We start from the raw sequence: 22,747 nt of genomic DNA on the forward strand, positions 1-22,747 counted from the left end.
CCTGCTAGCCCACCAAAGGCGGGACGCAGGAGAGGTCCCAGACCTCAGAACCGCCTGGGAGACAGAACCCCCAGTCATGTCCACAAGGGAAAACTTAACGAAGGGACCCGGGGAGGACCAGGAGGCCGCAGCACAGATGTCCTCCACCGAGGCCCCCCCTAACAGGGCAGCAGCCCGAGGGGGGACCTGTCCAGCCAACGTGCAGCAAAAGGCAATGCCCCGGCACAACCAATGTGACAGGTGCTGCTTGGACAGCGCCTCACCCGCGCAAGGGCCACCGTAACAAACAAACAGTTGAACGGAAGCCCTGAGAGCCCGAGTCCTGAGGTAAACCCCCAGTGCACGGACAGGACACGACAGGTGAAAGCCCGCCTCCAACTCACTAGCGTGAGGAGGCGGACGAACGCCTGAACCACAATATCCCTGGAGCGAAAGAGCTCCGGATATTCTTTGGCACGAAGACTGGATTAGGCCTCAGAGTCGCACCGCTATCGGCCGAATAGACAGGCACTCAGGCCGCACAGAGAGAGCACACAGCTCACCCACGCGTTTAGCGGAGGTGATGGCCAAAAAGAACGCGGTCTTCAAGACGGCAGATCCAATGGCGCCTGCTCAAGAGGCTCAAACGGGGCCTCCGACAACCGGCCCAGGACCAGTTGGAGGTCCCACTCGGAGAGAGAACGTTCCACAGGCTTGAGACGCAGAGCGCCAAGCAGGAACGTCCCACGAGAGGGTGGCTGAACAACGTTCCACCCCCACACTCGACCATACGGCACTCCCCAGCGTAAGCCGCGGTAGAGGACGGAGCGTGCGCATACCGGATAGCGTTAACCACAGAAGAGTCAAGACGCATCCCCACCAGATTCACACTTTCAGCAGCCAAGCCTAGAGGCAGCCCCAGAACAGGAAGGCAGAACAGAGTTCCGCGTGCCTGAGAGAGGACCCGCGGTGACCACGGAACAGGCCACGGCGGGGCCACCAAGAGCTGAATCAGGGCCGGGGACCACACAGCTGAGCCCCGGCCCGGCGCGACCAGGACCAAGTCCCGCGCTCCCGACGTACCCGCCCCAACAGCTGAGCTATCAGGTGTAAGGGGGGGAAAGCGTACAGAATCCCAGACGGCCACGGAATCGGTCCCAGACCTGCCCAACTATGTCTGGACGTAGTCCCCACTCGTCAGGGTGGACCGCCCTGCGACATCACACCTGCACCCACATTCACCCTGCCGGGGATGTGGAGAGCCCTCAGGCAGAGCAGATGGAGAACGCCCATAGCCAGAGCCTGACCGCCGCCCGGTGCAGATGGGGGGAGCGCACTCCTCCCTGTCTGACAATATACGACGCTGACGTCGTGTTGTCCGTACTGACCAAAACACGCTTGCCCACCACAGGGTGGTCGAGCCGTTTGAGGACCAGAAGGACTGCCTTCAATCCCAACACATTGAATGTAGCGCAGACCGGGCAGCATGGCAGCTGCCCCCTACTGCGTTGGTCCGACACGTCCCCCCCCATCCCATGAGGGAGGCGTCGGTGAAGACCGTGACGTGTGACAGCCTGCTGCCCAAGGGGACCCTGCAGGTGAGGGCACCAGACCCTCGCCAGAAGACGAGATCCCCCAGTACTGACATATGTCTCATTCCATTTTCATACTGGAAAAAACCACCTCTGCATCCTCCTCATGAAGAGGAGGCCAAGAGGGACCCTAGCAGCAGGCGCATCACGGACAGCGCTGTAACCGTCCTAGGACGGAACCTCCCGAGCGCGCCGAGAACCCAATCACTCGCCGCCGCTCCGAGAGGGATGCCCATATAGACCTTGAGCTTAGTACTCCACCCGTTGACTGGGAAGAGGAGAACTCTACTTCCAGTCTACAGCAAAACCCAGGCTGGTGAGACACCACCTGCCTGGTATGAGACCTGGCGATCTACCCTGACCGGCCAAGGACCAGAACGTCGTCCAGGGCAGAATTCGTAACCCCCGGCGACGACGCAGAGGCCCCAGCGCGGTCTTCACGCACTTGGTGAAGATGCGGGGAGCCAGAGAGTAGCCTAACGGCAGCCTCTGGTACCCGTACGCTAAGCCCTGCAAAGGAAGCGTAGGTAAGCCCTAGGATGGAAGATTGGGATGCGAATACGCATCCTACAGGTCTATGGAGGTGAACCAGGCCCCCACCTGACAGCGTCTAACAGGTGGGAGACGGTCAACATTCTGAACCTTCCATGGGACAGGCCCAGTATGGGTCTGACACCCCCCCCCCCCCCGATTTCTCAGGCACCAGAGAATACCGGGAGGAAACGCCACGCATCGCATCCTCCTTTGGGACCACGACGATGGCTTGCTTCGCCCACAGAGATTGGATCTTGTCGACCAGAGCTGTCACTGCTGTTGACCCTGACAATAGGGTCTGTACCAAACCTGAAAACAGGTGGGGTTGTGCAAACACAAGTCCCCGCCTCAGCGTTCTCTCCATCCACCTCGACATATGGCACTGCTGTAGCCATATGTGATGATAATCCCAAGCGCACCCGCCGCCACTTGGCGCTGGTCCGCCAGGAACCGTAGATAGGCGGCCCGGTCCCACCCGCTGTGCGTTGCCAACCCTGGACTCGCCAACCTCGCGAGCAGGGCGTCCCGTGGAGCTGGGATATCGCACCCTGACACTACCAACGAGGCAATCGCACCCAAGGGGGGACCCCGACAGAAAGGGCCGGTTTGATACGGGGGAAGCTGACATCACACTGGGTGACAAAAGCTCCCCCACTGAACACCTCCCCGACATGGATTGCTGAGGAACTGTTCTACAGCTGGACATGCAAGGCGTGAGGTCCCCACACTGCCCGATAGGGTGGGTTCCTACACACCGTAGCCCTGCAGTGATATTACTACCACCCAAATCACGCGCGCCTGCCTGACCACCGCCGGTCTTCCGGCCGTGGGAGGCACTAACGTGATACCCGGCCTGGCGAGGGCGGGCCTGGGGGAACTCGCCCCTGTCCCCATGAGAAGCGAAACGCGGGGCCGCTCGTGCTTCACTGAAAGCACGCGGCCCGCAGCCAAAGGGAACAAATCAGAGCCTGTATCCCGCTGGTGTTGGGGGGGGAGTGACCGGAGAGCGAGCTAGACACAGCTAGACGGCAAATCTTTTTTAGGGCATGCTCATCTAATGTAGCCGATCCCTCGGCCGCCAAGGCTGTCGGCCTTGCGATCACCTGTTGTCTTGTGTCGAGGGTACCTCAGGCGGGGGAAACATGGCCGCTGGTTGGGGGCCCCGCCACAGCCGCTGGCGAGGCCGCGCCCTCACCTCTGGCTGCGCGGTGTGAGGCGGTGTGGGGCCTAGGTCAAATACCGCCCGCGCTCCTGCGGAAAGACAAAAGTCCCTCTGCGGAGAGGGGAGCCCTGAGGAGGGAAAACCCTTCTCTCCTCCTCAAGGGGAGACTGATCCAGTGTTAATTTTGGCAGCTATTTTCAGTGCTCCTTTTTCGTTTTCATCATATTTAGTCATCTTCATTTATTTTTCGTTTAGTCAGTTTTAGTCAACTAAATGTCTGAGCATTTTAGTCTTAGTCAGTTTTCGTCTCAATTTTGTCTTTTTTGTTTTAGTCTAGATTTTGTCGACGAAAACGGATGACATTTTTGTCTATTTTTAGTTAATGTACAAAAAATATATATATATTATATAAATTATAACACTTTTTTTTTCTTTTCTTTTTTACAGCTACTGTTTTATATATACTGTTTTTTAGTAATAACTAGAAAGTAATGGTATTTATTCAACAACAGGTGATTGTATAGATTAGTATTAGTATCATTAAAAGTTCTATGCTCAACTATGCTTCACCCATGGAAAGGTTGTTGGCACATTGGTTCCACACGGACATTATACGTTGTTGCGCACTTCCTCCTATCCAGAAGGCTCCGTTTAGTTTAGCTACTGTAGTAGCAGAGGCTCTGTTGTGATTTTAAATGCACAATAAATATTCAACATTCTCTTTTGAGACTCCGCCTCAGACTCTTATCATTTGGCACTAAAAGCTAAACATTGTCACCGGTATGGCTGTCCGCAACATGTCATTAATTGTGTAGGAGAGGTCGATCAGTTAGCCACATTAGCGTGAGCTAGGTTAGCCACTAGCTAACGTGAGCTAGATGGAAATACAAACAATGTAACGTTACTGGTGAAAAAGTGATTTACCTTGGAATACTCCTTTGCCAACTTGCTGTACTTTGCTTGCAGGTCTGCTGCTGGATTATGAATAGTCCCAACTTTAGCCAAGGTAACGTTAAGCTAAAACTAGCTTTTCAAATAGCTCCAGCTAATGCTAATAACATAGCTCCCCGTCACACTGCTCAACTCGGGACGAGGGCATTAAGAAAAGTTATAATTATTTTGTCTCGTCTTGTTTTAGTCAACAATATCAACATACATGAAGAGAAATTACGTCCTGGTTTTTGTAAATTACATTTTTGTGTCCTCGGTTGTGGTCAATGATATTTAATAAACTATTTTGTCTCGTTAGCGTCACATGGTATTCAATAACGTGACGTCACGTCTCGTTGTCGTCATGAAAAAAACCTTCGTTGACGAACATCTTTCGTCACCATTTTAGTTGACAAAATTAACACTGGACTGATCCAACCAAAGATGTCTGTAAAAAGCGTTGACAGCATCCTAGCCCTACCTGCGGTTATAGCTTGCGGCTAGGTCAAAAGCTAATAACCTCAAAATCTTGCGCGATGTTTCGACGTCGGCTGGCCCTAAGGCCCCACCACCATTTTTGACAGAAAAAACAGCAATTCGAACAATGTTGCTAGTCGCTGCTAATTCTATACCGCGGCGGTATAGGCTCTAACAGCCCACCAGCCACCTGCCGGGCCGACTCGCCTCATGGCGTCAGCCGGGCGGGACACCGTTCCACCATGTCAGAGGCAAAGGACTGATGCCACCTGCTTCACAAGCACGGAGCACCAGTGGTGGCTGCAGACAAAAGACTACTACTAGTGAAGCACTGCCTCACTAGTAGGAATGCAGCAACCTCCACTCTGGTGTGCACCCATGAAGGGGTAAATGAATAAATGAACGAAAACTCCACTAACACACTGCAGAATGGGCTAGCCCATACACACAAATGTTAAGGGGATGCACACCAGAGAAAAACACCAGTCCTGCACACAATTCATAGATTCACAAAAAGCACACCAGCCCTAGGCCTCAGCCCATCCACCCATGAAATGGTAAACAAGCCCCTGCTAAACCCCCAACAATAGGCACCGATTGACCGTCAGCATGAATGGTTAAGAGGAGGGAAGACCTTCTAGTAAAGACAGCCCTCGGCGGGGAACAAGAACGGAGACCCAGCATTGTAGCATTAGCATTAGCCGCGCGCACTAGGATAGCTGGGAAAACACCCAAAACAGAGTCATGACGACCATGTTTTCCCAAATATCCTGCCCCTCGCGCCAATACACAACTCGCCTGTCTCACGGGACAACGAGCAGTATCACAAATGCTAGCATTAATGCCTGGCAGCGCAGACCCTACCTGTGCGCGACCTAGCCCGATCCGCTGTCACGAGATGAGGGAACCCCAGGACAGGTCCGATGCGCTGTTAGGATGTGCCGAGAAGATTCCAGGGGCTGGTGAACCTCCGGCGAAAACCCAACATTGTGTAATTTCTCTCTGCATTTCATAACAACTAGTTCATGGAGTGCACTGCAACGTCCATGTTGGAAACAAAAAAAGAGGAAGGTAGAGTGTGACCATGTCCGGCGTCTTATAGCAGGATGCGGGGGCGTGGCCTGGTCACGTGCATGAGTGCAAATTGTTTGTTCATGAGCACAGTAGGTGCTAGGAGATAAGAGTTATCTCATAATGGCAAAGAGCGAGACGCGATGACAAGTATGATATATAACTGAACTTCAATTATCATATTAACAAAGTGACCAAAACATCGTTCTTCCATCTCAGAAATAATTATAGCAAAAGTACGACCATTTATTAATCAAAACGATGCTGAGAAGCGAATTCATGTATTCATATCTAGCCAGTTAGACTACTGTAATGCACTTTCTACACTGGCTTCCTAACATTTAGAATTGACTTCAAGGTCCTTCTCCTTACATACAAAGCTCTAAATGGACAGGGACCTAGCTACATCGCCAACCAGGGAACAAAATAAGCACACGCCATTCGCCAATGGCTTGTAGATTTAATGTTTGGCGACTAGAAATTAAGATCTGCCCGCCACCTGGCGGCTAACAAAATCCACTGCATCAGCGGGAGCTTGGTGCTGGATTTTGCGAGAAGCATGCAGCTGCAGAGCCACAGAGCAGCAGTGTTTTCAGCTCCGGTCTGGGGACCGCACAGCAGCGCCCCCCACCCAACAGCTGAATTGACAATGGCTGAATTAGAGTACTGCACCGTGCGGGCATCGCTGGTGGGTTCTGTGGCTCTGCAGCTGGATGCTCCAGCACCAAGCTCCCGCTGACAACATCGTTGTCATTCCTGCTTGGTGAAGCAACGATGAAACAAATGTAATGATTGTTTCGTTCATCGCATAGGCTATTTAATTTTAGCCTATTTTAATACAATTCAAATAATCAAATTGTGCTTAGAGGGAATTATTTTCACCGGACATTATGACCGGAGAGATTTAAATGTTCGGACTTCAACAGACTTCAACTTTTTTCTCACAACGGGTCAAGTGCATCTAACATGCTTTGCACCGTCGCCATTCCTTTATGCCCACATCGCCCGAAATGAACGTTACGTTATCAGAGGCAGAGCAGAGCCATAGAGAACAGTGTGGACTGAGGAAAGGGAAATGGGAGGGGGGGGGTGCATGCGTTTGGAAAGACGATGAAGTCAGTCAGGAGTATATTATAGTAAACTGAGGATTACTGAGGATGGACAGATAATGTTGATATTCAAATATAAAAAAGTTTCGAGAGGAGTGGAAGTTTGAAGACAGACTAGACTACAATATGATGCGGGGGTGATGAGTTGAAACAGTGTGTGTGATTGATTGATTGATTGATTGATTGAAAAGTGTATTAACAGATTGCAGAATGGGTACAGTACAGTACAGTACAGCTCAATACATACAATTGTTAAGGGGATGCAGACCAGAGAAAGACTTGTCTTGTTTACATCAGGGTCCCCCATTTTCAATTCATCATAACATAATATGATGTGTCCCGACCCCACTTCTATGTTTCAATAAATTATTTGCATTTAAAACGAACTCATTCCTTCAGTCCACAAAAAATTATGCTAATATTCCTTATGTTGTTTATGATATTAATTGAAAATAGCATATGAGAGTATTATAGTAATAATAACACATGGCGATATACTAAAAAGCTATTTATAATTTTTGGCTGGTAAAAATTCTGCCTGGCTGGTAGTTTTTAAAATCTACCAGCCAAATGGCTGGTAAGTCAAAAAGTTACGTTTGTTCCCTGTCGCCAACACTCTAATAAATTACAGGCCAGCAAGAACACTGCGATCATCAGCTGCTGGACTACTAGAGGCTCCCAGAAACAGTCAAAAGAGGATCGGTAATGCAGCCTTTATCAACTATGCCCCAAAACTATGGAACAAACTACCCCAAAACATCAGGGAAGCCAACTCACTAGACATCTTCAAAAGACAGCTTAAAACCTATCTCTTTGCTCAGGCATTTAAATTAAACATCAGGGATATCCTGACACATTGTACTTTACCTGCACTATTCTTACCCTACCTACACTTCCTATCAAATTCATGTGTTGGTTCTATGCACTGTAATTTTAGGAGCACTGCTCTGTTGTAATTCAAAATTGAACTATTTTATCACACTTTTTGCTCTGTTGTATGTTATATACCCTGTTGTATGTCCGTTCTATATATTTTTTTGATCAACTTTTTCTCATGTCCGTTCTATTTTATAATTTTTAGCCTATTTTTAAACTGAATCCAACCGCACTTTGTTTTTACTCTGTCTATTCTATTTTTATTATTTGTATTACTGAATGAAACTGTAAACAGAAAGGCCTATTGGGATGCTAGATCCTAATGTGAAACACTGTGATTTACCTTGCTACCTCTATCTTTTATTCAGTCATTAGCGTGCGTGCAATCAGAGTTGATATGAGGAACGCACCGCTGGGGCCAACAAAATGAGGTGTAGGGCCAACAAAATGAGGTGTAGGGTAAACAACATGAGGTGTAGGGCCAACTAAATGAAGTGTAGGGCCAACAAAATTAGGTGTAGGGCCAACAAAATGAGGTGTAGGGCCAACAAAATGAGGTGTAAATGAGGTTCTAGTGACAGTTATTCTTTAAATCTTAAGTACACCTACGTTATTTTATCGCTTTAAACCTATTTCCCTGTATACACGAGTATAGACATATACACGAGTAATAGCGATGGGATCACTGGGAATTATTCTTTTTGGAGTACCTTCTGGCTAAGGTAAGGTATATTCTATGTCTATTTTACCGAACCTGAAACATGTTTTTGTAACGATCACAGTGTCGTATTTTACCGGACCTCAACCATGCTTTTGGTAACGATACGAGTTTTGAGTTAAAACGACCCCCCCCCCCCCTTGATGATTTTGTGAAGACACATATGTACATGGTTTATACCTTTGATTTGGAAGTATTTGGGGTTTCAGGCGATCAACCAGAACGATTTGGGCATAATGCATTATGTAACCGGTTCTCGTCTGAACATGCCATGAGTGGGAGTCGAACCCCGGTCTCCCACACCGCGGGCGACATCACAGACCTCTGTACCAAGAGGTGAATTCACTTCTAAGCACCCAGCTGGATGCCTCTGGGGAGTGAGTTTTACTTCCTGGTACCGCTACCGTGCCACAGTCACTTCACAACGTCGGAAGTCCTTCGTGACTGGGCTTCGCGGTACCATCCGTTACACTCACCCCCCCTAAACTCACACCACCCAAGGCATCCGGGTCACGGCACCACTGTAACCGGTTCTCGGCTGAACATGCCATGAGTGGGAGTCGAACCCCGGTCTCCCGCACCGCAGGCGACATCACAGACCTCTGTACCAAGAGGTGAATTCACTTCTAAGCACTCAGTCTGGATGCCTCTGGGGAGTGAGTTTTACTTCCTGGTACCGCTACCGTGCCACAGTCACTTCACAACGTCGGAAGTCCTTCGTGACTGGGCTTCGGGGTACCATCCGTTACACATATGTGATGCCCACTAGAAGTGGTATCACGTTAATATCATTAGATTATGTGTCAAAACGGTGTGAACGTACTGGTACAGGATTAACTCCATCAGAAACAAGGTAGAACAGTCATGTCATACTTAATGGACAACATTAATATAATTTGGTCAATAGGTGGCAGTATAGGACTTGTGTTCAGTAACTTCGCCTTCTAAGGAACCGTACTTTGCTACCTACACGCGCACGAGGCGAGCTGATACTCACAACTGAGAGGATTCAGAACCAGTAACATCATGTCCGCGCCTCCTTTTGTCCATGACTAACTACAACCTGTTTCATAGGTGGGTAATACATTACAAAACACACATAAAGGTTAACAATGATACATGCAATGTCGAGAGCCCAATGAGGTGATGTTTGAGTCAAGTTTAAGAAGTTTAAGACGACAAGTAAAGTGATTTAGAAGTTGACCGTCCATTGATGGTGCCGTGTCTCGTGGTACATTAAAATAGAGTGTTGAAATACAATTCCCCATTAATCATTAAAGTGTCGGAGCTAAGTATCTCCAAGGGGATTATAAAGGTTATGTTTGGGAAATATGTACTGTTTGAGTTGAAATGTTGTTTGGTAAATGAATATTGACATATTTGGTATAAGTGTTAAAAGGTGGTTTAGATGACTAGAATTAGGCCACACTAGCTAGAAGTTAGCTAGACACTGGAGCTGTCTCTCTCTCTCTCTCTCTCTCTCTCTCTCTCTCTTTCTATCCCGCTCTCCGTTAAATGTAAATATAAATCTATTCCTTTGGGTTTCACCATGGCCACGGTTTAGCAAATTCCTAGTAAGGCTGAGATCGGCCATATACATATATATATATATATATATATATATATATATATATATATATATATATATATATATATATATATATATATATATATATATAAATGCACTTTTTTTGCATCAAGGAACCCGGACCATCAACAAATCAATCTTAACTATATTCATAGGACATACTTGACTCCTATAAGACTGAACAGAATGGGTCTTAAACAAGACTCCAAATGCTCCTTATGTACAAATGGGGACGAGGGGACATTTATGCACATGTATTGGGACTGCCCACCAGTTAAGATATTCTGGAAAGAAGTGACCCAGCAATTATCAAATCTCTTAATTCTGAATATACCTGTACACCCCTCTATATTACTGCTGAATGATGTTTTTGAATATGCAGTACCTATACAACAAAAGAGATTGGTTTTAGCTGGTATTACAGTGGCTAAAAAACTGATAGCATCACAATGGTTTCAACCGGAAAAAATGTGCCGAAAGGTCTGGATTCTTACATATCTCGATGTGATTTATCTAGAAATATCTACAGCAAGAACTTTGGGTCTCAATGAATCCAAATTTACAATGTGGTTAGAAGTGGTGGAGAGAATAAAAGCTAGCATTTAATGGTAGTGTTTGGGTAGGAGCGAAGGACAATGGATGGATTATCCATGGGGGGGTCCAGGGCGGGGGGTGCGAGCAGGAGCATAAATATGTGTGTAGGGGAATAGATAGCAGGTATTAGGGGTATATCTTGTATAAGACATTTATCCAAACGATGAGTTAACTGATGTACACTGTTTTACAATGCTTGTATATCTAATCGTGTGTTGTCATGTTTGTTTATGTGTTTGTTTAAAAAAAAAAAAAAAAAAAATCACTTTTGATGCACATTTGATTAAAGGTTCAAACGAACTTGAGCTGGAACACAAATATGAGTAACACAGAGGTGTTGAGGTATTCCTGTGCACTATAGAATAGTGGATATGACTGATGATAAACGAATGATGATAAAGGTAACAGCTATTGATGATGTAAGGAATTGTTTGACAGTCAATTAGAATGACAGTGTTATTAAAAGAAGACAGATAAGGGGAGCTCCAGTAGCTCACCATGTACCTCGACGCGAAAGCGTCTGGGAATACCGTGCTGCGTCACGGATCTGGTTGACTCCGAGTTCGATTCCCGGACCCGCCGTCATTTGCCGAATGTCTACCCCCGGTTCTCCCTCCCGTTTCACCCTGCATCTGTCGGTCATGCTTGACCAGAAAAGCGATAAACGCTAAAAAATGAAGTAAAAAAAAAAAAAAAAAAAAAAGACAGATATGATGTTCTCTTCCAATATGCCTAGACAGAGGTTAACAGGAGAATGCTCCCTTTTCATGTGCTTATATTTAAGACACCAAATATGCATAAACACATAATTAATTACAATGTACAGTATATAATGCTGGATAACTACATTTGAAAGGAAAATGCTATTGAAGTGAACCAGGGTATCCTAAAAGGGTAGAATGTGTACTGTAATGATGAATATGCTTTTGAATTGATGACAAGAACGGAACTATAATGGAATGTATTAAAAGTAATGTAAAATTATTGAACTAAGTGATGGTATAATGTTATAATGATTGATTGAAGATTCTCATGAATAAATGAGTGCTGTTGTAATACACAACTGAGAGGATTCAGATCCAGTAACATCATGTCCGCGCCTCCTTTTGTCCATGACTAACTACAACCTGTTTCATAGGTTGAACATATTTCTGCTATCAGGTGCCATATCCTGGTACCTGTAACACATATAACGCATCATATCTCGCAATCTATGAAAAAATACTGGATTATTTTGGAAAGGGGCGATGTTTAGCGTGTAATAGTGCACAAACTACAGTATGTAGAAATGAAATGGTTAGTCAGTGATGGACTATGAACAATACCTGATTAGTCGACTAATCGAAAAAATAATCGACAGATTAGTCGACTACCAAAGTAATCGTTAGTTGCAGCCCTACTGTCAAATGAGCTATACTATTGTCTCCATAGCTATAATACAGAACATCATAACATAAGAACATAAACATCGCTAAAATGGTCAATAACGCTGGCGCCATTGAGTAAAGATGGGAAAAGACTTCTGTTGTAATTTGAATTAGTATTGAAATGTCTGTGTAGATATTGTAGATGTTTGTGTACCTTGTGGTGGACAACCAGAGAAAAGGCTAGAGGGAAGTGTTCTTCTTCTTCGCTCAGAGGGAATCGCAGGTACTTCCTGCTGGTCCTGAACTCCCTGCAAAGGACACACGTCGTCATATTGCTGAGATACTAGGTGCTGCATTATATTGATAGTACAGCATCAGTTGTGGCCTTAAGTATCTGTTCCCCAAGCTAATGTCACCAGTGTGACTGTTTCACGAGCTAATGTCACCACTGTGACTGTTTCACGAGCTAATGTCGCCACTGTGACTGTTTCACGAGCTAATGTCACCACTGTGACTGTTTCACAAGCTAATGTAACCAGTGTGACTGTTTCACAAGCTAATGTCACCACTGTGACTGTTTCACAAGCTAATGTAACCACTGTGACTGTTTCACAAGCTAATGTCGCCAGTGTGACTGTTTCACAAGCTAATGTCACCACTGTGACTGTTTCACAAGCTAATGTAACCACTGTGACTGTTTCACAAGCTAATGTCACCACTGTGACTGTTTCACGAGCTAATGTCACCACTGTGACTGTTTCACAAGCTAATGTCACCACTGTGACTGTTTCACGAGCTAATGTTGCCAATGTGACTGTTTCACGAGCTAATGTCACCACTGTGACTGTTTCACAAGCTAATGTAACCAGTGTGACTGTTTCACGAGCTAATGTCACCACTGTGACTGTTTCACAAGCTAATGTCACCACTGTGACTGTTTTACGAGCTAATGTCGCCACTGTGACTGTTTCACAAGCTAATGTCACCACTGTGACTGTTTCACGAGCTAATGTCACCACTGTGACTGTTTGACAAGCTAATGTCGCCACTGTGACTGTTTCACAAGCTAATGTCACCACTGTGACTGTTTCACAAGCTAATGTCGCCACTGTGACTGTTTCACAAGCTAATGTCACCACTGTGACTGTTTCACAAGCTAATGTCACCACTGTGACTGTTTCACAAGCTAATGTCGCCACTGTGACTGTTTCACAAGCTAATGTCACCACTGTGACTGTTTCACGAGCTAATGTCACCACTGTGACTGTTTCACAAGCTAATGTAACCAGTGTGACTGTTTCACAAGCTAATGTCACCACTGTGACTGTTTCACAAGCTAATGTCACCACTGTGACTGTTTCACAAGCTAATGTACAACATTTAATTTGGACTCTGGAGCTTCCTGAAGTATATTAAGTATAAACACTGAAACTACAACCGACTGAATCCCCTGGGTTTGGATCAGTCTTCCCAATGGAGAGTGTGGAGCAGGTTATAACATGTAGTTAAATGTTTTTTTCTCCCAGTAGATAGTCTAATTACTTTTGGTAATGTAGTTTAGATAGTAGTACCTCTAAAGAATCTTAACCTAACCATGTAAACATGTGCTGCTTGTCCTCTCCTTAAAACACATGGGCATCTCCTGCCGCGTCCACTAAACTGTTAATGTTTAAATGAACACGCCAACATTTGGCGAAAATTAGCTTACCGTCTTCTCCAGAGAGAGACAAGAAGATAGATACCAGTTTCCTATCTGTGCGTTCAGTAGAAAGCTATCTGGCTGCACGTTAGCCTAGCTTAGCACAATGAATGGAAGCGGACAGTGCCGGTTAGCCTAGGCATTGTCCAACTAACACCTCTCCCGAAGGCTAACCGGCACTGTCCGCTTCCATTAATTGTGCTAAGCTAGGCTAACGTGCAGCCAGATAGCTTTCTACTGAATCTTCTTGTCTCTCTCTCATTCCCCAAATGTTGGCATGTTCCTTTAACTGTCACATTATCCTCCCTGCTGAGAAAATGTTTTATTCAATTCATTATTATGTATAGTAAAACCAGTAGCTGGGCAGATTGGGTATTTTGATGGGTTGGGGGAATAAAAAACATAAAAAATATGCTTTATTATTATTATTATAATGGATTTTAGACAGATTCAGATGCAGAATATACTATATTACAGTTTATTTAAATGTTGGACAAATGTCTTTACGTTCAGGTCAGAGTCAAATGTTCAGGCCTGTGTGAAACTGTAGCTGAAAGCTGTAAGGTAACAATACCACACCTGCAGTCCTGTGTGGCGTTGACATAATACTGGTCAGGTATCTGGACCCTCTTCATGAACACGTTGGTGATGCACAGCAGCTTGGCCTTCTCCAAAGCCTCGCCGTCTCCTCGCAGGATAGCAGGACAATCCGCCTCGTCCTCAGGACTCCCGTCAGACTCACTGTACTCAAGCTGGCTGGAACTGAAGTCGATGTGTGAATGGACCATCCAATGTAGCGTGGTCACCAGGACGGAGCTGAGCAGGAGCCAGGGGAGGGCCCGGCCTGGCCTCAGCAGCTTTCTAATCCTGCCCATTTAGGAAGATGGATAAAGCTTGATGCTATCGTCACTCTGCTGCTGGAATTGGGCCTAAACACACTCAGTTTGGTGTCAGGATTTATTGGATTGATTACGCCAAAAAGACTGCTTGTGGCCACCGTTTCTGAGAACTGTGGTGGCTGGGAAGGGCTTGTAAAAGACTGCTTGTGGCCACCGTTTCTGAGAACTGTGGTGGCTGGGAAGGGCTTGTAAAAGACTGCTTGTGGCCACCGTTTCTGAGAACTGAGGTGGCTGGGAAGGGCTTGTAAAAGACTGCTTGTGGCCACCGTTTCTGAGACCTGCGGTGGCTGGGAAGGGCTTGTAAAAGACTGCTTGTGGCCACCGTTTCTGAGACCTGCGGTGGCTGGGAAGGGCTTGTAAAAGACTGCTTGTGGCCACCGTTTCTGAGAACTGAGGTGGCTGGGAAGGGCTTGTAAAAGACTGCTTGTGGCCACCGTTTCTGAGAACTGAGGTGGCTGGGAAGGGCTTGTAAAAGACTGCTTGTGGCCACCGTTTCTGAGACCTGCAGTGGCTGGGAAGGGCTTGTAAAAGACTTCTTGTGGCCACCGTTTCTGAGACCTGCGGTGGCTGGGAAGGGCTTGTAAAAGACTTCTTGTGGCCACCGTTTCTGAGACCTGCGGTGGCTGGGAAGGGCTTGTAAAAGACTGCAAATTCACACTTCACTGCATGCTTGGTCTCCAGTTCATAATCTCCAGGTCAGCAGTTAAAATCCCTGTTGGAAACATTAGGAAACAAGGAAACAGGGAAGCTAATGTATTGTTCTCTTATGACAAGTGTCTGTAGAAACACAAGCAGCAACATGGATCTGTTGGTCTAATAGAGCAATGTGTGTTGAGGCTTGGTACATACAATATCTCCTCCTCTGGGACCCAGGGGAATGCGCCACCTTATTGTTGATCCATGAATTATTGGCCCTGAGAAGGAGATCAAACAAAGATTATGAACACTATGAACACAGAGTCCTAATCATTAACCGCATGCCCTTCCTCCTGAAAATACACAAATCCTTAATTAGTAAAACTTTGAACACCCCAATAAAGTAGTTACTTGATTACAATTCCATTCAGTATAATAATAATAATTCAAGTATAATAACCAATGTACAGATAGTACCATCTAATTTGCAAGGGGGTCCTTGATGACAATTATACAATAAGCACAATTATACAAAAAAAGATAATTAGACAATACAAGGTTACACTGCTAGAAACGAGGATACGAGGATACGCTTCCAGAGTTCTGACTCGACAATCCAATCGACTCCGGTTGTGAAGCTACCAGCGAAGGACAACAAACCCCACCAGCTAAGTGACACTGTTGGTAATGAAAATGCCCTCTGGAATAGGCATGGGGCAAAGCCGAAAAATAAATCTATCCGTGGCAGAATTACGATGCCTGAAACAGCAAATATCAAGCGCCCAGAAATAAACTCAGCAACTGGCTGGCCCTCTTTATCAACAAGTCAACCAGCTAAAATGGCTGAATGGCTGAATGAATGAATGAATGAATGAATGAATGAATGAATGAATGAATGAATGAATGAATGAAAACTTTATTTAACCTGTTAATCTGTAGACCGTTTTCGCCTAAAGGTACATGCCTAAGTAAATGGAAGATTGCTCCACTTCTGCAAGGTCAATTTGCATGTTCTTGGTATCTAGGAACATCTAGGGACCTGGGGGTATGTATTTCCAGTGTCAGAAATATTGTGTCTGTTACTAGTAATTATTCAATTGTAATGAATAAATTAATTATGATTAATTATGATTTATGATTTTGATGATGATGATGATCAAAAATGTATACGGGTAGGAGAAAATGCTCACTGAGCTCATTCACCACCTTATTGAGATCATGTGTACAAAAAATCTAAGCAAATGAACTGCAGGAAGATGATTAAACAGAAGGATTTGTAGATACAGTAATTAATGATAATCGACTTTAATTATAAATTCATATTTGACCTTGAACTTGACCTTGACCTTATTATGGCCAAATCATACATCTATGGATAGGGAAAATGCTCCTCTTTCCAATGGCAGGGTTGAATCTGGATTTAGTCATTTCTTGCGGTTTTTACGATAATTAGCATTTTCCGATAAATTTGTATTTCCGATCAATCGTATAAAACATCGGTAAAAATGGAAATATACACTTTGACTACTGTTTTTGATAGGGTTATGGTCTTTACTCTTGGCTACAAAAAAACATTTAAAAACATTGACCTCTTAACATCCAAGGGCCCACATGTGGACGATTCTTTGCCGACCTCTAGTGGCTCGGGTGTGCATTTCTTTTAATACAATATATAGATGGAATTAAAGCCCTATTTGTTGCCTGTCGATTGCCCTTTCAGGTGACAAAATCCGTTCAGCGGTTCTCGAGTTACATGCCGATATGTGAGGTGTGCCCCAAAGTACGCAAAAGTACACATTACCACCCCCGACTCCCGGGGCTCTAGCTCCGTCAATCATTTGGCGATCTCTAAAATCTTTGCACAGGGTTGTAGCCAATGAGTGTGGCTTTCCAATGATACCCCATGATATGATAATTGTGGATCTAATACGGTCTCTATTGATTGATTTATGATAAAGAAAAGCAGGGTCCCCCTTAACAGGTTAACAGATTGCAGAATGGGTACAATACAGTACGTTTGTCTTGTTTACATCAGGGTCCCCCATTTTCAATTCATAGTGACATTTATGACATACATGACATCATGACATTTATGGCATAGGGACATACATGACATACAGGTATATAGTACTGTTACATTTGTGACATATACTGTATGATATGCAAATATACAGTACTGTTACCCATAGATCCTGACAGAGACTATATACATATGATGGGGAGGAGACTGTACATTAGGAGGACATAAGGTATCTTAAACAATATCTTAAACATATGTTTTTCATTGCACCTTTTGAACTGTATAAGCATGTAAATATTTGCATGTAATTGGCTTTGCAGCTGAATGTATTTGTAGATGATAACATACACCTGTTGGAGTTCGGAGTGAACTATAGGGTGACGTCACCCAGCTGTCAAAAGATATAGGCGATTCGCGCTACGGCAGCAGTTTTCGAGGAGGTAGTAGAATTCGGCAGAACACCGGCCGACCGACCGGCGTGAATACTCCCGAATTTTCAGATGGCCATAATGTCAAAAATAAAACAATTCCTGATACCAATAGGCAATAATCACACTTGAAAGAACAGCAACAGAGAAGAAAAGCAATACTCTTACCCTTTGTTTACTTTAGTCCCTACAGACAGTAGCTGACATGATTTATCCTCAACCAAATCCACTGACTGCCTTTCAATTCTTCTTCCGAGATCTCATGTAGGCCTACCGCTTTTCACAAACGCTGCTGTGGTTTTGTTCTAGTGACTTTCTAGTAGGGACAGTTGGAAGTTGCTACGACTAATCCGGCGGCTCGTCTGACAACCCCATGGACTGCCTGAGGGGCTTTGGGGGCAGGTATCCTCCGGGTTGGTGGAATGGCATGTGGGAGGGGAGCGGCATCATTTGTTTCACGAGTCGACATAACTGGTACTATGGTATGGAATGCATATTTACAATCTCTCTCTTTTGTGAGGGACGTTGTAATAATAATAATAAACTTCATTTGTATTGCACCTTTTTCATACAAGAATTGCAGCCCAAGATGCTTCACAGCAGTACAAATAGACATAAGATGCAGTAAAATAGACATAAAATGAGCATGAAATAGCTCTAATTTACAATACAATAATCACAGTATGGATGCAATGAGTCTAAGTATTTTTGTATTTATTTTTGTATTATATATATAGTAGGCTAAGTGGCAGAATGTATTAAAAGGCTAAGGTGAAGAGATACAGTTTTAGCTTACTTTTGGAAATATTTAGTGAGGTAGCCAGTACCCTAATGTCCATGGGTAAGGTGTTCCATAGCTTTTGTACGTAATTAGTTGTAGTATAGTGTGACGACCCTCCCCCACACTGTTTGCTTGCTTGATTGATTGATTGATTGATTGATTGATTGATTGAAAACTTTATTAACAGATTGCAGAATGGGTACAATACAGTATGGCTCAATACACACAATTGTTAACCCTTTCACTATCACACTACAGTAGGTTAACCGTTTACTATCACACTACAGAAGGTTAACCGTAGTGTGATAGTAAACGGTTAACCTTCTGTAGTGTGGTAGTGAAAGGGTTAACCTGCTGTCCTGTGGCAGTGAAAGGGTTATCCTTCCGTATTGTGAATGAATTTTCAATTCATCGCAACATTTATGACATACAGATAAACAGTACTGTTACATCCAGACATTTATGACATACAAAATATACAAATATACAGTACTGTTTAAGAGACAGAGAGAATAAGAGAGAGTATATAAATTTGAGGGGGAAGAAACTGTACATTGGAGGGGGGGGGGGGTTGGATGTTTACAGGGGCCAGTTTCGAATTGCAGCCTCCCGTAGGTGCTCTTTGAGAGCGGTTTTGAAGGTGGGTAGTGATTACATTTTTTTTACGGCTGTGGGTAGGGCGTTCCACATTGATGTGGAATAATTGTGAAACGTATTTAGTCCCTTGTTTGAGCCGAATCTGGGTTGAACATGATTTGTGGAGCTCCCTCTGTGTTGTGGTCGTGGTATTCACTGACCTTTGGGAAGTACCTCGACATGTTCATGGGTACCTTAGTGGTGTAGTGTATCTTGTAGACCAGGCCCATTGCAAGTTGCTGTACTGTCTACTCTAAGCCATCCTAGGTTGTCAAAATGGGCAGGGGTGAGGTGGGTTTTCGGAGTAAGGTCAAGCAGTAGTCTGACCAGTTTGTTTTGTGATGTTTGTAATCTTGTTTTTAGTGCCTTTGAGGTGCTTTGGTACCATGATGAGGTGCAAGCATACAGTAGTCGTAGTACCCTTGAATGAGTGCTCCTGCTCTGCTTGTTTCATACGTCTCACAGTATTGATGGGTGGAGCTGGCAGGGCAGAGTTGGGGAGGGTCATCAGGGCAATTGGGGCACACCTGGGCCGGTGTGTCCCAGGCCTTTATACATGGCCTTTAGTCTTGGCTTCCTCTTTCCATCTGTTTGGTTACTTTTGTTTGTTTGGAAGCCTGCCTTTGTTTTTACACTTCCAACATTCATGCTGCACAATATACACTCTCATCCATGCACTGCTTACACACTGATACTCATCCATATTGGCTGACATCTTTTGTTCTTTTGGTACTTTTCTATAGTTATATTTAAATAAATTCCTACAGAAGGAAGTTGGAGAGGAAACTCGAGAATAATTATATAAAATTAGTTTGGACTGGAATGCCGACCATAACCGGCATTAAACCGGCGGGGGGAAGGGGAGTGTTTGGAGACATGGACAATGGCTAATGAGCTAAACCTGTTTTACAACAGGTTTGACACAGCGGCCCGGCTAGTCTCTGCCCTCCCCACCCTTCCTGCCTCTCAGCCCCTCAACTCCAGCAACCCCCTCCCTCCACTGGGGGTAGAGCATGCAGTCATCTACCTGCTGAACCGAGCCTACACTCACCTAGACAAGCCGGCAAGCACTGTTAGAGTCATGTTTTTTTATTTATTTTTTACTTCTCCAGTGCTTTTGATACCATACAGCCTGGGCTGCTGGGTGATAAGTTAGAGGCGATGCAGGATGCAGGTAGAGGCCCCCCTAGTGTCCTGGGTTGTTAACTATCTGACGGGCAGACCACAGTATGTGCGCCTAGTGCAGACTGGTCAGCAACACCAGGGCCCCGCAGGGGACAGTCCTCTCTCCCTTCCTCTTCACTGTCTACACCAACGACTTCCACTATCGGTCAGTCCTGCCACCTTCAGAAATGTTCTGATGACTCTGCAATAGTGGGATGTATTAAGGACAATGATGAGGAGCAGTGGTGTGTTCGTCATGGGACAGGGTTGCACGCCGTTCAACCAGGTCTGTGAGCAGGAGCATGCACCTACCCACCTGGCTACTTTGCAATAGCTCAGGTCGTCAGGTGTGTTCAAATACGCCCTCAGATACATTCACACAAAACTTGTTACATTCCATTTATAGAGGCAATTAGGCATCGTCTTTATTCTGTGCGCACGCAAGGGAACATTTATGCGCATGCGCGGGAGCGCACGCACACGCCCGGGAAGCGTGTGCACATGCAACGTCATTAAAACACAGTGCAACCAGGTATGAAATCACCAACGCACCACTGATGAGGAGTGATACCGGGCACTGGTGGTGGACTTCGTCACATGGTGCAATAAGAACCACCTTCAGATAAATGTGACGAAGACCCTGGATCTGGGGAGGAGGAGGAGTGCATCTGTGACCCCCGTTTCCATCAGGGGAGTCGATGTGGACACGGTTGCCTCAGTGTACACATAGACAATAAACTGACCGGGTCAAAACACGCAGAGGCACTCTACAAAAAGGGCCAGAGCCGACTCTACTTCCTCAGAAGGCTGAGATCCTTCAACGTCTGTACAAGGATGTTGAGGATGCTCTACGAGTTGGTTGTGGCGGGCACCTTTCTGTACGCTGTGACCTGCTGCGGCAGCGGACTGTGTACGCTGTGACCTGCTGGGGCAGCGGGATGAGAACGGGGGTAACGTGGTAATGTGGTAGGGGTGGAGCTGGACTCTCTAGCAGTGGTGGCGGAGAGGAGGAGCCTTGCTAAGCTCCATGCCATCAGGGACAACCCCTCCTCCGACCCACTATACACAGACTTGGCTGACAGAAGGAGCACGTTCAGTGCTAGACTAAGTCTCCCAAGATGTAGCACTGAATGGTACAGGAAGACCTTCATTCTGATAGCCATCAGACTTTATAATGCATCACTGAGCCTCACTGCATCACTGAGCATGGGGTACAATTTTCAATCAATCAATCAATCAATCAATAAATCAAACCATCTTCCTGGACTTTTACTTTTAAACCAACATTGTACAATTTTAGACTTTACTGTACACTTACTGTATATTTCTGTATATTTTTACTGTATATTTTATATTAGAATGTATATACATAACATAGGAAATGTATATCCCGGACCATTTTTTATTCTTATTCATGACTTTGTTTTTGTCTACCTAAATGTTTACTGTTTACTGTGAGCGATTTGTAGTGCCAAATTTCCCTCAGGATGAATGAAATATTTCTATTCTATTTTATTTCTATACTTAAATTGTGCCTGTGTCTCCCTTTTTGTTGCAAGCTTGAGCCAGCTTGTAACAGTAGGGACAGTTTGTAGTTGCGACAAATCCTATCTCTCTACCTCCCAAAATCATCACCTTGATGTTGGTTGATGGTTAGAATCTCTGAACAAGCTGGGAAAATCTGTAATTGATCAAAAAAAATTATGCAAGATACTTAACCCCAGTGGTGGGAAGTAACTAAGTACTTTATTTTACGTGAGTATTTTAGTTTTAGGGAACTTTATACTTTTACTCCACTACATTTCAATGGAAATATTGTACTTTTTACTAGTTACTTTGAAGATTTTGCATAGAAAACATGGCAAGAATGTATGAAGATATTATGCTTTCACATTTGAAGTCAACTTTAAGATCAAGATTCAAGAGATTTATTCGTCACATATACATACACAAGACATTAGGGGTGTAACGGGACACAAAAACCACGGTTCTGTACGTACCTCGGTTTTGAAGTCACGGTTCGGTACGGGTTTTCGGTACAGTGGGGGAAAGTTTGGCTTTCCATGTTCCACTCAGGGGTGATGTAGTGTGCAGCAACTAATTGTACTTGTAGGGCTGTCAACGAATATTCTATATTGAAATTAATAATCGACTTGTAAAAAAAAATATATATATATATTAGAGCTGGGCCGTTAACGGCGTTAACGTGCTGCGTTAACGCGATACTAGTATTGCGCGATAATTTAATTAACGCATTAATCTACATTTTTTTTTTTACCTTTATTTACCCAGGGTAGGTTCGCTGAGCACAGATGCTCTTTTTCAGGAACGCCCTGCTTCACATTCACACAGTTCCATTCACACCTGGGAGCTGCCCAGTACAACCACAGTTGACACCATTGGCCAATGAGCAACTCCATAGTTCAAGTTTGAAATGCTTCTTTCTGTTTTGCTCCTGAGAGTTTGCTAGATACTGTACTGTACTGG

At 45.0% G+C, this 22,747-nt stretch overlaps 1 protein-coding gene across 1 annotated transcript in view; it reads right to left on the reverse strand.

Moving 5' to 3' along the window:
• Positions 1-14,571, reverse strand: part of LOC311248907 (beta-1,3-galactosyl-O-glycosyl-glycoprotein beta-1,6-N-acetylglucosaminyltransferase-like) — a gene marked incomplete at both ends in the record, with an annotated part of 47,059 nt that extends 32,488 nt beyond the window's left edge. Inside the window, 2 exons of the mRNA XM_084338136.1 lie at positions 12,212-12,305; positions 14,276-14,571. Of these exons, the coding sequence (XP_084194262.1) occupies positions 12,212-12,305; positions 14,276-14,571 (390 nt within the window). The remainder of the gene's footprint in view (positions 1-12,211; positions 12,306-14,275) is intronic.
• Between the last annotated feature and the right edge of the window lie 8,176 nt (positions 14,572-22,747).

This window comes from Notolepis coatsorum, assembly GCF_963971535.1.
Source record: "Notolepis coatsorum genome assembly, chromosome: 2".
In the NCBI taxonomy this organism is placed as follows: domain Eukaryota; kingdom Metazoa; phylum Chordata; class Actinopteri; order Aulopiformes; family Paralepididae; genus Notolepis; species Notolepis coatsorum.